At 49.8% G+C, this 12,760-nt stretch overlaps 1 protein-coding gene across 1 annotated transcript in view; it reads left to right on the top strand.

The window, feature by feature from the left end:
* The window catches only part of LOC140407407 (uncharacterized), a 72,841-nt gene that overhangs the window by 38,501 nt on the left and 21,580 nt on the right, over window positions 1–12,760 (top strand). Inside the window, exons 4-6 of the mRNA XM_072494928.1 lie at window positions 5,441–5,452; window positions 7,230–7,646; window positions 9,157–9,245. Of these exons, the coding sequence (XP_072351029.1) occupies window positions 5,441–5,452; window positions 7,230–7,646; window positions 9,157–9,245 (518 nt within the window). The remainder of the gene's footprint in view (window positions 1–5,440; window positions 5,453–7,229; window positions 7,647–9,156; window positions 9,246–12,760) is intronic.

Below are 12,760 nucleotides of genomic sequence, written 5' to 3'. Positions count from 1 at the left end.
CGTGGAAGAGATTAGAGAGGGCGTCCTGTAGGGGGACTAGCCTACAGGCTATGGTGACAGCCCCATTGCCGTTCTCACCGAGGAACTACACCACAAGCCCGGTGGTGGTGGCTACACTGAAGATTTGGGGACAGTGGAGACGGCATAGGGGAAAGACTGGAGCCTTGGGGGGGTCCCCGATAAGAAACAACCATAGGTTTGCCCCGGGGGGAATGGATGGGGGATATGGAATGTGGCAAAGAGCAGGAATAACGCAACTGAAAGATCTGTTTGTGGATGGGAAGTTCGCGGGTCTGGGAGCGCTGACCGAGAAATATGGGTTGCCCCAAGGGAATGCATTCAGGTATATGCAACTGAGGGCTTTTGCGAGGCAACAGGTGAGGGAATTCCCGCAGCTCCCGACACAAGAGGTGCAGGACAGAGTGATCTCAAAGACATGGGTGGGGGATGGTAAGGTGTCAGATATATATAGGGAAATGAGGGACGAAGGGGAGACTATGGTAGATGAACTAAAAGGGAAATGGGAAGAAGAGCTGGGGGAGGAGATCGAGGAGGGGCTGTGGGCAGATGCCCTAAGCAGGGTAAACCCGTCGTCCTCGTGTGCCAGGCTAAGCCTGATTCAGTTTAAGGTATTACACAGGGCACATATGACTGGAGCACGGCTCAGTAAATTTTTTGGGGTGGAGGATAGGTGTGCGAGGTGCTCGAGAAGCCCAGCGAATCATACCCATATGTTTTGGTCATGCCCGGCACTACAGGGGTTTTGGATGGGGGTGACAAAGGTGCTTTCAAAAGTAGTAGGAGTCCGGGTCGAACCAAGCTGGGGGTTGGCTATATTTGGGGTTGCACAAGAGCCGGGAGTGCAGGAGGCGAGAGAGGCCGATGTTTTGGCCTTTGCGTCCCTAGTAGCCCGGCGCAGGATATTGCTAATGTGGAAAGAAGCCAAGCCCCCGGGGGTGGAGACCTGGATAAATGACATGGCGGGGTTTATAAAGCTAGAGCGGATTAAGTTCGTCCTAAGGGGGTCGGCTCAAGGGTTCACCAGGCGGTGGCAACCGTTCGTCGAATACCTCGCAGAAAGATAGACGGAATGGGAAAAAGAAGGCAGCAGCAGCAGCCCAGGATCGGGGGGGAGGGGAGGGGAGGGGTGGGGGGTGGGGGGGTGGGGGGGTGGGGGGGGGGGGGGGGGGAGGAGGAACCAGAAGGACTCTCAGGGTTGTTAATATATACTGTGTAGTATGTATAGGTCGTTGCTATAGATAATTATATATTGGACTGTTAAATTATATTTTTGGAGAGTGTTACTTGTGATAAGGCAGTTGCCAATTAGGGCTAGTTTTCATTTTTGTTATTTATTATTTATTCATTTTTTGTTTATAAAATAGGTCATTGTTATTTGTGTTGTTATAATATTGTGTAAAGGATGCACAATGTACTGTGTTGGTTGACCAAAAATTTTCAATAAAATATTTAATAAAAAAAAAGAAGGCTAATGGTAAGTTGGCCTTCATTGCGAGTGGTTTCAAGTACAGAAGCTGGGATGTGTTGCTTCAATTATACAGGGCCTTGGTGAGGCCACACCTAGAATATTGTCTGCAGCTTTGGTCTCCTTTTCTTAGGAAGGATGTTCTTGCTCTCGAGGGAGTGCAGCGAAGTTTTACCAGACTGATTCCAGGGATGGCGGGACTGTCATATGAGGAGAGATTGACTAGGTTGGGATTGTTCTCGCTGGAGTTCAGAAGAATGAGGGGAGATCTCATAGAGACTTATAAAATTCTAACAGGACTAGGCAGGGTAGATGCAGGGAAGATGTTCCCAAAGGCCTTCCTCTTGCTCCTATCTTCTATGATCTATGTAACCTCCTGTTATGTCAAAGAAACCAATCAAATTAGCCAGACAGAATTGGCTTAGAACACATCCTTGAATCATCTTCTGATTTAGCCCACTGGGCTAAATCGCTGGCTTTTAAAGCAGACCAAAGCAGGCCAGCAGCACGGTTCAATTCCCGTACCAGCCTCCCCGAACAGGCACCGGAATGTGGCAACTAGGGGCTTTTCACAGTAACTTCATTAACTTTCAACTACTTGTGACAATAAGCGATTTTCATTTTCATTTCATTATTCCCCATATTTAGCAGTAAACTAGTAGCGTTGCAGTCTGTGCTGTCATTTACTTCAGTGCTTAATATGTTATTTTCCCGTATCTCTTTCCCTGTACAGCTCCTCGCGCTCTCTCGCTGTCTCTGGTGCTCTCTCTGTCTGGCTCTCGCTCACTCAGACGCGCTCTCACTCAGACGCGCTCTCACTCAGACGCGCTCTCACTCAGACGCGCTCTCACTCAGACGCGCTCTCACTCAGACGCGCTCTCACTCAGACGCGCTCTCACTCAGACGCGCTCTCACTCAGACGCGCTCTCACTCAGACGCGCTCTCACTCAGACGCGCTCTCACTCAGACGCGCTCTCACTCAGACGCGCTCTCACTCAGACGCGCTCTCACTCAGACGCGCTCTCACTCAGACGCGCTCTCACTCAGGCGCGCTCTCACTCAGACGCGCTCTCACTCAGACGCGCTCTCACTCAGACGCGCTCTCACTCAGACGCGCTCTCACTCTGACGCGCTCTCACTCTGACGCGCTCTCACTCTGGCGCGCTCTCACTCTGGCGCGCTCTCACTCTGGCGCGCTCTCACTCTGGCGCGCTCTCACTCTGGCGCGCTCTCACTCTGGCGCGCTCTCACTCTGGCGTGCTCTCTCTCTCTCTGGCGTGCTCTCTCTCTCTGGCGCGCTCTCTCCATCTGGCGCGCTCTCTCCATCTGGCGCGCTCTCTCACTCTAGCAGGATCTCTCACACTAGCGCGCTCTCTCTCTGGCACGCTTTCTCTCTCTGGCGCGCTCTCTCTCTGGCGCGCGCTCTCTGGCGTGCTCTCTCTGGCACGCTCTCTCTCTCCCTGGCACGCTCTCTGGCATGCTCTCTCTCTCTGGCGCGCTCTCTCTCTCTGGCGCGCTCTCTCACTCTGGCGCGCTCTCTCACTCTGGCGCGCTCTCTCACTCTGGAGCGCTCTCTCTGGCGCGCTCTCTCTCTCTGGCGCGCTCTCTCTCTCTGGCGCGCTCTCTCTCTCTCTGGCGCGCTCTCTCTCTCTGGCGCGCTCTCTCTCTCTGGCGCGCTCTCTCTCTCTGGCGCGCTCTCTCTCTCTGGCGCGCTCTCTCTCTCTGGCGCGCTCTCTCTCTCTGCCGCGCTCTCTCTCTCTGCCGCGCTCTCTCTCTCTGCCGCGCTCTCTCTCTCTGCCGCGCTCTCTCTCTCTGCCGCGCTCTCTCTCTCTGCCGCGCTCTCTCTCTCTGCCGCGCTCTCTCTCTCTGCCGCGCTCTCTCTCTCTGCCGCGCTCTCTCTCTCTGCCGCGCTCTCTCTCTCTGCCGCGCTCTCTCTCTCTGCCGCGCTCTCTCTCTCTGCCGCGCTCTCTCTCTCTGCCGCGCTCTCTCTCTCTGCCGCGCTCTCTCTCTCTGCCGCGCTCTCTCTCTCTGCCGCGCTCTCTCTCTCTGCCGCGCTCTCTCTCTCTGCCGCGCTCTCTCTCTCTGCCGCGCTCTCTCTCTCTGCCGCGCTCTCTCTCTCTGCCGCGCTCTCTCTCTCTGCCGCGCTCTCTCTCTCTGCCGCGCTCTCTCTCTCTGCCGCGCTCTCTCTCTCTGCCGCGCTCTCTCTCTCTGCCGCGCTCTCTCACTCTGGCGTGCTCTCTGGCACGCTCTCTCTCTCTGGCGCACTGTCTCTGGCACGCTCTCTCTCTCTCTGGCACGCTCTCTCTCTGGCACGCTCTCTCTCTGGCACGCTCTTTCTCTCTCTGGCGCTCTCTCACTATGGCGCGCTCTCTCACTCTGGCGCGATCTCTCACTCTGGCGCGCTCTCTCACTCTGGCGCGCTCTCTCTCTCTGGCGCGCTCTCTCTCTCTGGCGCGCTCTCTCTCTCTGGCGCGCTCTCTCTCTCTGGCGCGCTCTCTCTCTCTCTGGCGCGCTCTCTCTCTCTGGCGCGCTCTCTCTCTCTGGCGCGCTCTCTCTCTCTGGCGCGCTCTCTCTCTCTGGCGCGCTCTCTCTCTCTGGCGCGCTCTCTCTCTCTGCCGCGCTCTCTCTCTCTGCCGCGCTCTCTCTCTCTGCCGCGCTCTCTCTCTCTGCCGCGCTCTCTCTCTCTGCCGCGCTCTCGCTCTCTGCCACGCTCTCTCTCTCTGGTGCGCTCTCTTACTGTGGCGCGCTCACTCACTCTAGCAGAATCTCTCTCTCTGGCGCTCTCTCTCTCTCTGGCGCTCTCTCTCTCTCTCTGGCGCTCTCTCTCTCTCTGGCGCTCTCTCTCTCTGGCGCTCTCGCTCTCTCTGGCGCTCTCGCTCTCTCTGGCGCTCTCGCTCTCTCTGGCGCTCTCGCTCTCTCTGGCGCTCTCGCTCTCTCTGGCGCTCTCGCTCTCTCTGGCGCTCTCGCTCTCTCTGGCGCTCTCGCTCTCTCTGGTGCTCTCGCTCTCTCTGGTGCTCTCGCTCTCTCTGGCGCTCTCGCTCTCTCTGGCACTCTCTCTCACTCTGGCGCGCTCTCTCTCCCTCTCTGGCGCGCTCTCTCTCCCTCTCTGGCGCGCTCTCTCTCTCTCTCTGGCGCTCTCCCTCTCTCTGGCGCGCTCTCTCTCTCTGGCACGCTCTCTCTCTCTGGCGCGCTCTCTCTCTCTGGCGCGCTCTCTCTCTCTGGCGCGCTCTCTCTCTCTGGCGCGCTCTCTCTCTCTGGCGCGCTCTCTCTCTCTGGCGCGCTCTCTCTCTCTGGCGCGCTCTCTCTCTCTGGCGCGCTCTCTCTCTCTGGCGCGCTCTCTCTCTCTGGCGCGCTCTCTCTCTCTGGCGCGCTCTCTCTCTCTGGCGCGCTCTCTCTCTCTGGCGCGCTCTCTCTCTCTGGCGCGCTCTCTCTCTCTGGCGCGCTCTCTCACTCTGGCGCGCTCACTCACTCTAGCAGGATCTCTCACACTAGCGCGCTCTCTCTCTCTGGCACGCTTTCTCTCTCTGGCGCTCTCTCTCTCTCTGGCGCTCTCTCTCTCTGGCGCTCTCTCTCTATGGCGCTCTCTCTCTCTATGGCGCTCTCTCTCACTCTGGCGCGCTCTCTCCCTCTCTGGCGCGCTCTCTCTCACACGCTCTCTCTCAAGCTCGCTTTGTCTCTCTCCCATTAAATATGTTCAAGATAATGGAATGCTCCAGGTAACGAATGATTGTTCAGTTCCGGTACAGTTTGTCTTCCTTCTTCGTCATGTCCTCCTCAAAATGAGCAGTTGAAACAGACTATGCCCTGGTAACTTTATTTAATGATTAGCTTTCATTAGCTCAGTTGTTATGCACTTGTATCCTTCTATTTGTGTTTTGGTTCAATTCCAAAATGTTGTATTTGTTTCTTGGTTGCATAAATTCATTTTAACACTGTCTCTCTTCTCTTTTTCAGGATGATTTATCTGTAAGTATATATGTTGCGATTTCTGCCGAGTCAAATAACCAGTAAAACTTCAAAACACACCGCATTAGCAAATTGATATTCATGCAGACTCAGATTTTCTCATATTGTGGAAGCTCTATTTTAGGAATATTGAAATAAAAAAATTGTTATGCCGCAGTGATTTAATTTGAAGTTGTACCCTTTGTTTTTTTCCTTCAATTTTTGTGTCCTTTTTCTTTGCCCCCCCACCGTGCTCCATTGCGGTCATTCCAGCTGTGAGTATTGGCAGGCCACTCGCTTGCATGGTGCTTTCATCTCCTTGCTGCCCCCACCCATCCCACCCCACCTCACCCCATCCCCACCTCACCCCATCCCCAAACTACCTGGCACAAAAAAACCTGGGGGGAAACTTGTGATCCACTGAAAGGTGCCCTATTGCTTCTCAAATGGGAGATCTGACAAAAAACACATGTTGTGCCAGGTGACAGTGGAAAATTGGAACCAACAAGAATGTGGCAGCATTGGACATTCCAGAATAGATGGGAATGTGGGATGGGGTTGGGAGCACTGACTGTCCTGGCCAGAGAGAGCTCCAGAGAAGTAGCAAACCATATCCGTGTTACATTAGCAAGTAGACTTTTAACCCTTGTGTCAAGAAGACATCTTACCTGGTTTGTTGTGACCGTTAAAAATGTTTTTTTGGTCAAATTCTGCTTTGATGACCTGGTATTTGGAGTCTTTATCAGCTTTGATCAATTTCTATTACTGATTCCATCCATTTTTCTCCGATAATCACACACTAATCTTAATTATTTGTAATTAGATACTATATTTAACTTGGAGTGTTCAGAAATTTTGGAGCATAACATTTTGATCTTTACTTGCATGTAAGTTCTCTCTTTTTCTTTCTCCCTCTGTCTGTTAACCTCTCATGCAAACAAATATTTATTGTTCACTATTTTTTTTTCTCATTTGGGTTGCTTCAGTGTTTCTGGTCACACAGTCCTTGATGACCAAGTCTCCTTTCCCACAAGGGCCTTGGGAGAAGTCCATTGTTACTCACCACCCCAGTTCCCCCTGCCTCCCAGAAATTGGAAACTTTCTCAAGATTGCACTCGTCTTCCAGTCCCCACTAGAGTGGAAAGACAGCACATGCAGGGGTTTTGCTGGGCGAAGGGCGGGTGTGGGGAAAGGTGGTGGTAAATATAAATCCATTGAGACCCTGCTAAGAGCTGGCTCGTGGAGGTCTTGTTTTTTTTATTGACTACTTAATAGAGCTTTTGAGATCGCAGAAGAGGATTGTCTTATCCTGAGTTACATCCAACATTTGAGGGATTAAACACTGCAGTGCACGCAGTATATACGAACCAAAAATCGAAGCCAGGGACAAACCCAGATCCGATCCTTTCCCAGTGTCAGCATGTGTGCACTTTACCACACTCCTAGAAACAAGAAACTTGGTTGTTCTTGTGTTTTCTCATCTTGGGCTTGGGTGAACTGCATTTTCCTACCTGTTACCTGGATGAAATCGCCTCTCTTCCCACAAGAAGGGATCAAACATTGAATCTTTTTGGCCTGTGTGGCTCAATGCACTAATGACAGTGTCCCAAATCGAAATGGGATTGGGTGATTTTTTTTTAAACTTAACGGCACAGCTGAGTTTATTCCAACATTATTGCCACAAAAATTCATTCCCTTTTCCTCCCCACCACCAAAAATATATTTATATAAAGCTTTCTTCCATTCTATAGCTAGCTTTAAAACACACATGTCTAATACATATTTTATATCTTTTTAGTTGGAAGATGCTTTGGATCTTGGTCCTTCAAATGCTGACAACCTGAAAGCTGATGGTAATAATCCACAACCGGGATGGCCATCTCCACAGCCTGGGCAGCCTGGACCTTGGCCTGGGCAGCCTGGGCCTGGGCAGCCTGGACCTTGGCCTGGGCAGGCTCAGCCTGGACAGCCTGGGCCTTGGCCTGGGCAGGCTCAGCCTGGGCAGCCTGGGCCTTGGCCTGGGCAGGCTCAGCCTGGACAGCCTGGGCCTTGGCCTGGGCAGGCTCAGCCTGGACAGCCTGGGCCTTGGCCTGGGCAGGGACAGCCTGGGCCTTGGCCTGGGCAGGCTGGACCTTGGCCTGGACAACCAGGCCCACATGCTCCTTTTGGATCACCCAGAGCCCCTAATCAACCTGGTCAAGGGGGTGCTGCATTGGTAGGTATTTGTCTTCTTTGAAGTAAATCAACAATGCATGTTGTGTATTCCACAAGTGGTAGAACCTCTTTATTGTGAGCTACATTTGAGAATCCTTAAATCTCCAATGTCTTCGGCATGAATAGGTTGGGAATAGAGGGATATGGACCCTGGAAGTGCAGAAGGTTTTTAGTTTAGAGAGACATGATAATTGGCACAGGCTGTAATGTTCTTTGTTCTTCATAGGCAGTTTTGTAGCTATGTCTTGTACATGGATCAAATTTTTATTGCACTCTCTTGGTCTTGCAGTAGTATTTATGTAGTGTCGTTAACATAGAAAACACTGTAAGAAATCTCACACAGTTTGCAGGGGGAACTAAATAGATAACTAGCTTTGATACGAGGGTTATGGAAAGCAACTGAAATCTGTGTTGAAAATGTATTTTGAGAAGATCAAGTCCACTCTATAGGATGGACCAAAGAATGAAATTACTAGATTTTAATTGCGCTGTATTGGGGGAAAAGAGAATTACTTTTTTTTAAATCTCCAAAAAACCCGATGCTGAGTGTGCAGGCAGGGTACAGTGGCTGGACTTCTTTTTTTTAAAGAGTTCATGGAGGATTGAAGGCCAGTAAATTCAACATTGAAGAAATTCCTTTACACACATGACAGGTGTGTGGATAAAGGTTTCAGGATAAGGGTAGAAGTAGGAAATGTTACACAGGTGAGAGTAAGCAGTCTTGGTGATAGATAAGGTGCATTTTTGTTTGAGTAAAATGAAGTAAAGTCGCCCTGGTCCCAGATATCCGTAGGCTCCTTTTGAGGGTGAGAGCTGACCAGCAGTGATTTAACCTGAGGATCGCCACACCTCCGGCAAGGTGCAAGGTTGAGAGAGCCGTAATGGGAATAGAACCCACGCAGTTAGCCTCGCTCTGCGTCATGAACCAGCTGTCCAGCCAACTGACCAAAACCTTAATTTTCTTGCATGTTCAGTGGGTATGTATAATGCATGTGCTGCAATTTCCTGCTGTTCCATGTATTCAATGGCAAGTATCTCAAAGAAAGAGCAGTATGCTCCAGGCTCATAGGGACACCACCCATATCTCCGTATCAGGGCTTACTCATGAGTAATGGGCACAAGGGAGTGAGATTGTAGAGTGACTGAATTCAGAATAAAATTACCAGAATTACCAGGAAGGGAGGAGAGGAATTCTGTTTGCAACTAGTGTTGCATTTTATTCTGGATCGATGAAGCACTGGGACCACTTGTACTGTCCTATGGGACACTTTCTAAGCCCTAGCCAGTGTGTACACACCTTTCTTCAACATGAAGGAATCACAGAAGCCAAACTGATAAAAGTTCCAACGTGCATTGGCTTTTGTTGTTCATGTCTGAATACATCCCGGCATACAAGTGAGATGAATTTGGGGACACTGGAACTGGCAGTGGAAATGGAAAACTGATGGCACAGCTACTGGCACATCTTTATATTTCCTGTTAATAACCCTTGTTTTTTTTGATATTTACAGCCGGTACCTTATGAACTTTCTCTGCCAGGTGGTTGGGAGCCACAGAAAATGATCAGGATAGTGGGAACTGCCAAAACAAATGTTGATAAGTAAGTTTTGACATGAATGAAATCTTATTAATATATATTTAATATTGCACCATTTGTTTACACATCCAACTTATGCAAGGATATTGGTCAATTGTTTGCTATCCACAAAATATTACAGAATACGGGTACTAATTAGTCTTATCCATCCATCCCCCCCCCCCCCCCCCCCCCCACCGAAGGTAGTTTGTTTTTGCAAGGATTTGTGGACTTCTGTTTCTTCATTTACGTGTCCACTCTTGACATGTGAACTTGAGCACCAGTCCTGAGGTTCTGGTTGGGTCATGAGGAGTAGTGGGATGGATCGCTAACTGCAGGATCGGAAAATTGCGTTGAACCCGGATTCTACCTGTTTCTGTCCTTTTATTTTTTCCAGTGGAATGGGCCCTGAGTGCATCGGAAGAACTGCTTCAAGGCCCAGGGAAGGCCACAAAACCTTGACTGTCAAAGGTCTTCAATCCTGGAAGGATTGATTGCCTGCAATAAAATACTTTGCTGATCCCTGCAAGACAGATTGCAAAATGACTCACAGTCCATCGGCCCTCCCTGGGCCCTCCCTCCATGGCTAGTGGACATTGCCTCCATAATAGTAATAATTATCTTTGTTGTCACAAGTAGGCTTACATTAACTTTGCAATGAAGTTACTGAGTTACTGCCGCCACATTCCGGCGCCTGTTCGGGTACACGGGGAGAATTCGAAATGTCCAATTCACCTAAGAGCACGTCTTTCGTGACTTGTGGGAGGAAACCGGAGCACCCGGAGAAACCCACGCAGACACAGGGAGAACGTGCACACTCCACACAGACAGTGACCCAAGCCGGGAATTGAACCTGAGATCCTGGCACTGTGAGGCCATAGTGTTAACCACTATGCTACCGTGCTGCCCATCAGGCAAAGGGCCATTGGATTATGTTTACAGGTACAGTGCATCAGGCCTGATCATTAAAATAACCCAATTTCTAGGAGCGGCACATGGCACAGTGGTTATCACTGCTGCCTACGGCGCTGAGGACCTGGGTTCGAATCCCAGCCCTGGGTCGCTGTCCATGTGTAGTTGGCACATTCTCCTCGTGTCTGCGTGGGTTTCAACCCCACAACCCAAAGACGTGCAGGGTAGGTGGATTGGCCACACTAAATTGTCCCTTAATTGGAAAAAAATAATTGGGTACTCTAAATTTAAAAAACAAAATAACCCAATTTCTGCAATTGGGAACACTAGAGGCATCTGGGAAATTTGCCCTGCTACACTTGACAGGGGATAAGGACTGCAATTCTTAGTTCTAGATTAGTGTCCCCACTGATCAGTGGAATGATTGTCTTAATGGTGTCTATCAGGTTGTGCAAATAAAATGAGAGACAGTAGCATGAATTGTGGATAGTTCCGGGAAGCTACCATACTGGGAAAACCATTTTTTTTTGTTGATTTAGTGTCATATATGAAACTTTTTAGCTACCGTTCCTATATTCTATGTCTTCTGCCTTTTAGATATTTTCTCGTACACTCAGTGCGAAATTTAGGCAAAATGATTAAGAAGTTGAGATCAATGCGAGTATATACCTCATGCATTTCATAATACGAACACCCGATCACAAAGTAGCTGCAGATAGACTAGGAGGTATATGTACAGAACTCATTGACTGTGGCAGGGCCAGTTGGAAAAAACATGAATAAGGCACACAAAATCCTGGGGTTGATAAATGGGGCTACAGAGTGCAAATGATGTTCTGGTGAACTTTGATAAAATCCTGGTTCAGCCTCAAATTAAATATTCTGTCCAATTCTAGGCAAAGTGTTCAAAATACAGAGGGTGGTGCAGGCAAATTCACCCTCAAAAGTTCAAGAAGGGTCATTCCCATACATTTTATCTTAAATTATGGATCCTTTTGTAGGTGTGGTTGGATAGCAGCGAGCATGGGAGAGACAGGAGAATTAAAACCAGAAATAAAAACTTCTGAGTTGAACAGGGAGAGAGAGGTGAAAATAATCTCTAAAGCTGAACCACAGAACCTGGGAGTGAATGGATAAGTTGACATTTTTTCCCCTTGCTTTGGAATTAGTTGCATTTTAAAATCCTTCTTAGAGTTGTACATACACAGCCCCCCTCCCCCCAACCCTCCCACCCACACGCCCCAACTAATGTTCGATGTTATCCAGTTCTTGAAAGTGCATAATGAATAATGTGCATGAATTGTAGAACCCCTCTAGCCTTCCCCCTCAGTTCAAACTTAATTGACCATGTAGGGGAATGTCTCTAGCAGCCATCAGGGAGGATGTACTGAGGTGAGTTATTTGTAAATAAACTGTTCACTTCCCACCCTCACTACAATCCCAGTTCGAACAATCTTGTAGAAAGAGAATTGGGACCTCAACACAGCCATTGGCGGATCTGGAGAGAGGAAAGCCAAGATAGTGGTGATTCAGTGCCGGTCACATGGCTCCAACTGCGCCTGAGGGAGACGGGGAGTGTGAGAGGGAGGGAGGGAGATGAAGGCTGAGAGAGAGACTAAGGAAGGAGAGGGGGAATTGAGGGGAGAATGAGGCCTCTCCAGGAGAGAATAGGTATGGGCAACAGATAATTGTTCTCACTTTCACATGTTTTTTAAAAAATATATTTTTTATTCTCCTTTTTCACATTTTCTCCCAAATTTACACCCACCAACAATAATCAGTAACAAATATGTCAATCCCCATATCAATAACAACAATCCCATCCTCCCACCAAACCCCAAACATTAGCCCGCATGTTCACACAAACAAATGACAAAAAGGAATTTGAGATCACCCATAGTTTCCATTAACATACACAGCCCCCCTCCCCCCAACCCTCCCACCCACACGCCCCAACTAATGTTCGATGTTATCCAGTTCTTGAAAGTGCATAATGAATAATGTGCATGAATTGTAGAACCCCTCTAGCCTTCCCCCTCAGTTCAAACTTAACCTTCTCAAGGTTCAAGAATTCCAACAGGTCCCCCCGCCACGCCAGGGCACAGGGTGGAGAGGCTGCTCTCCAACCTATCAGGATCCACCTTCGGGCGATCAACGAGGTGAAGGCTACAACATCTGCCTCTGCACCCGTTTCCAACCCTGGCTGGTCTGACACCCCGAATATGGCCTCCCGGGGACCCGGGTCCAATTTCACGTGAACCACTTTAGAAATTACCCTAAAAATCTCCTTCCAGTAATCCTCTAGCTTTGGACAGGACCAAAACATATGAACGTGATTAGCCCCCCACCCCGGTAACGTTCACACACATCTTCTACTCCTTCAAAGAATCAGCTCATCCTCGCCCTCGTGAGGTGTGCTCTGTATACCACCTTCAGCTGTATCAGCCCCAACCTCGCGCACAAGGTGGAGGCATTCACTCTCCGGAGCACCTCACATCGGACCCCCTCTTCCATATCCTCTCCCAACTCTTCCTCCCACTTTGCTTTGATCCCTTCCAGTGGTGCCTTCTCCTCTTCCAAAATAGCTCCGTAAACCGCCGACATTACCCCCTTCTCCAGTCCCCTTG

The sequence above is a fragment of the Scyliorhinus torazame genome, chromosome 2, assembly GCF_047496885.1.
Source record: "Scyliorhinus torazame isolate Kashiwa2021f chromosome 2, sScyTor2.1, whole genome shotgun sequence".
Classification (NCBI taxonomy): Eukaryota; Metazoa; Chordata; class Chondrichthyes; order Carcharhiniformes; family Scyliorhinidae; genus Scyliorhinus; species Scyliorhinus torazame.
Note: the sequence above shows the minus strand (reverse complement) of the source record. Positions and strands in the feature narration are given on the sequence as shown.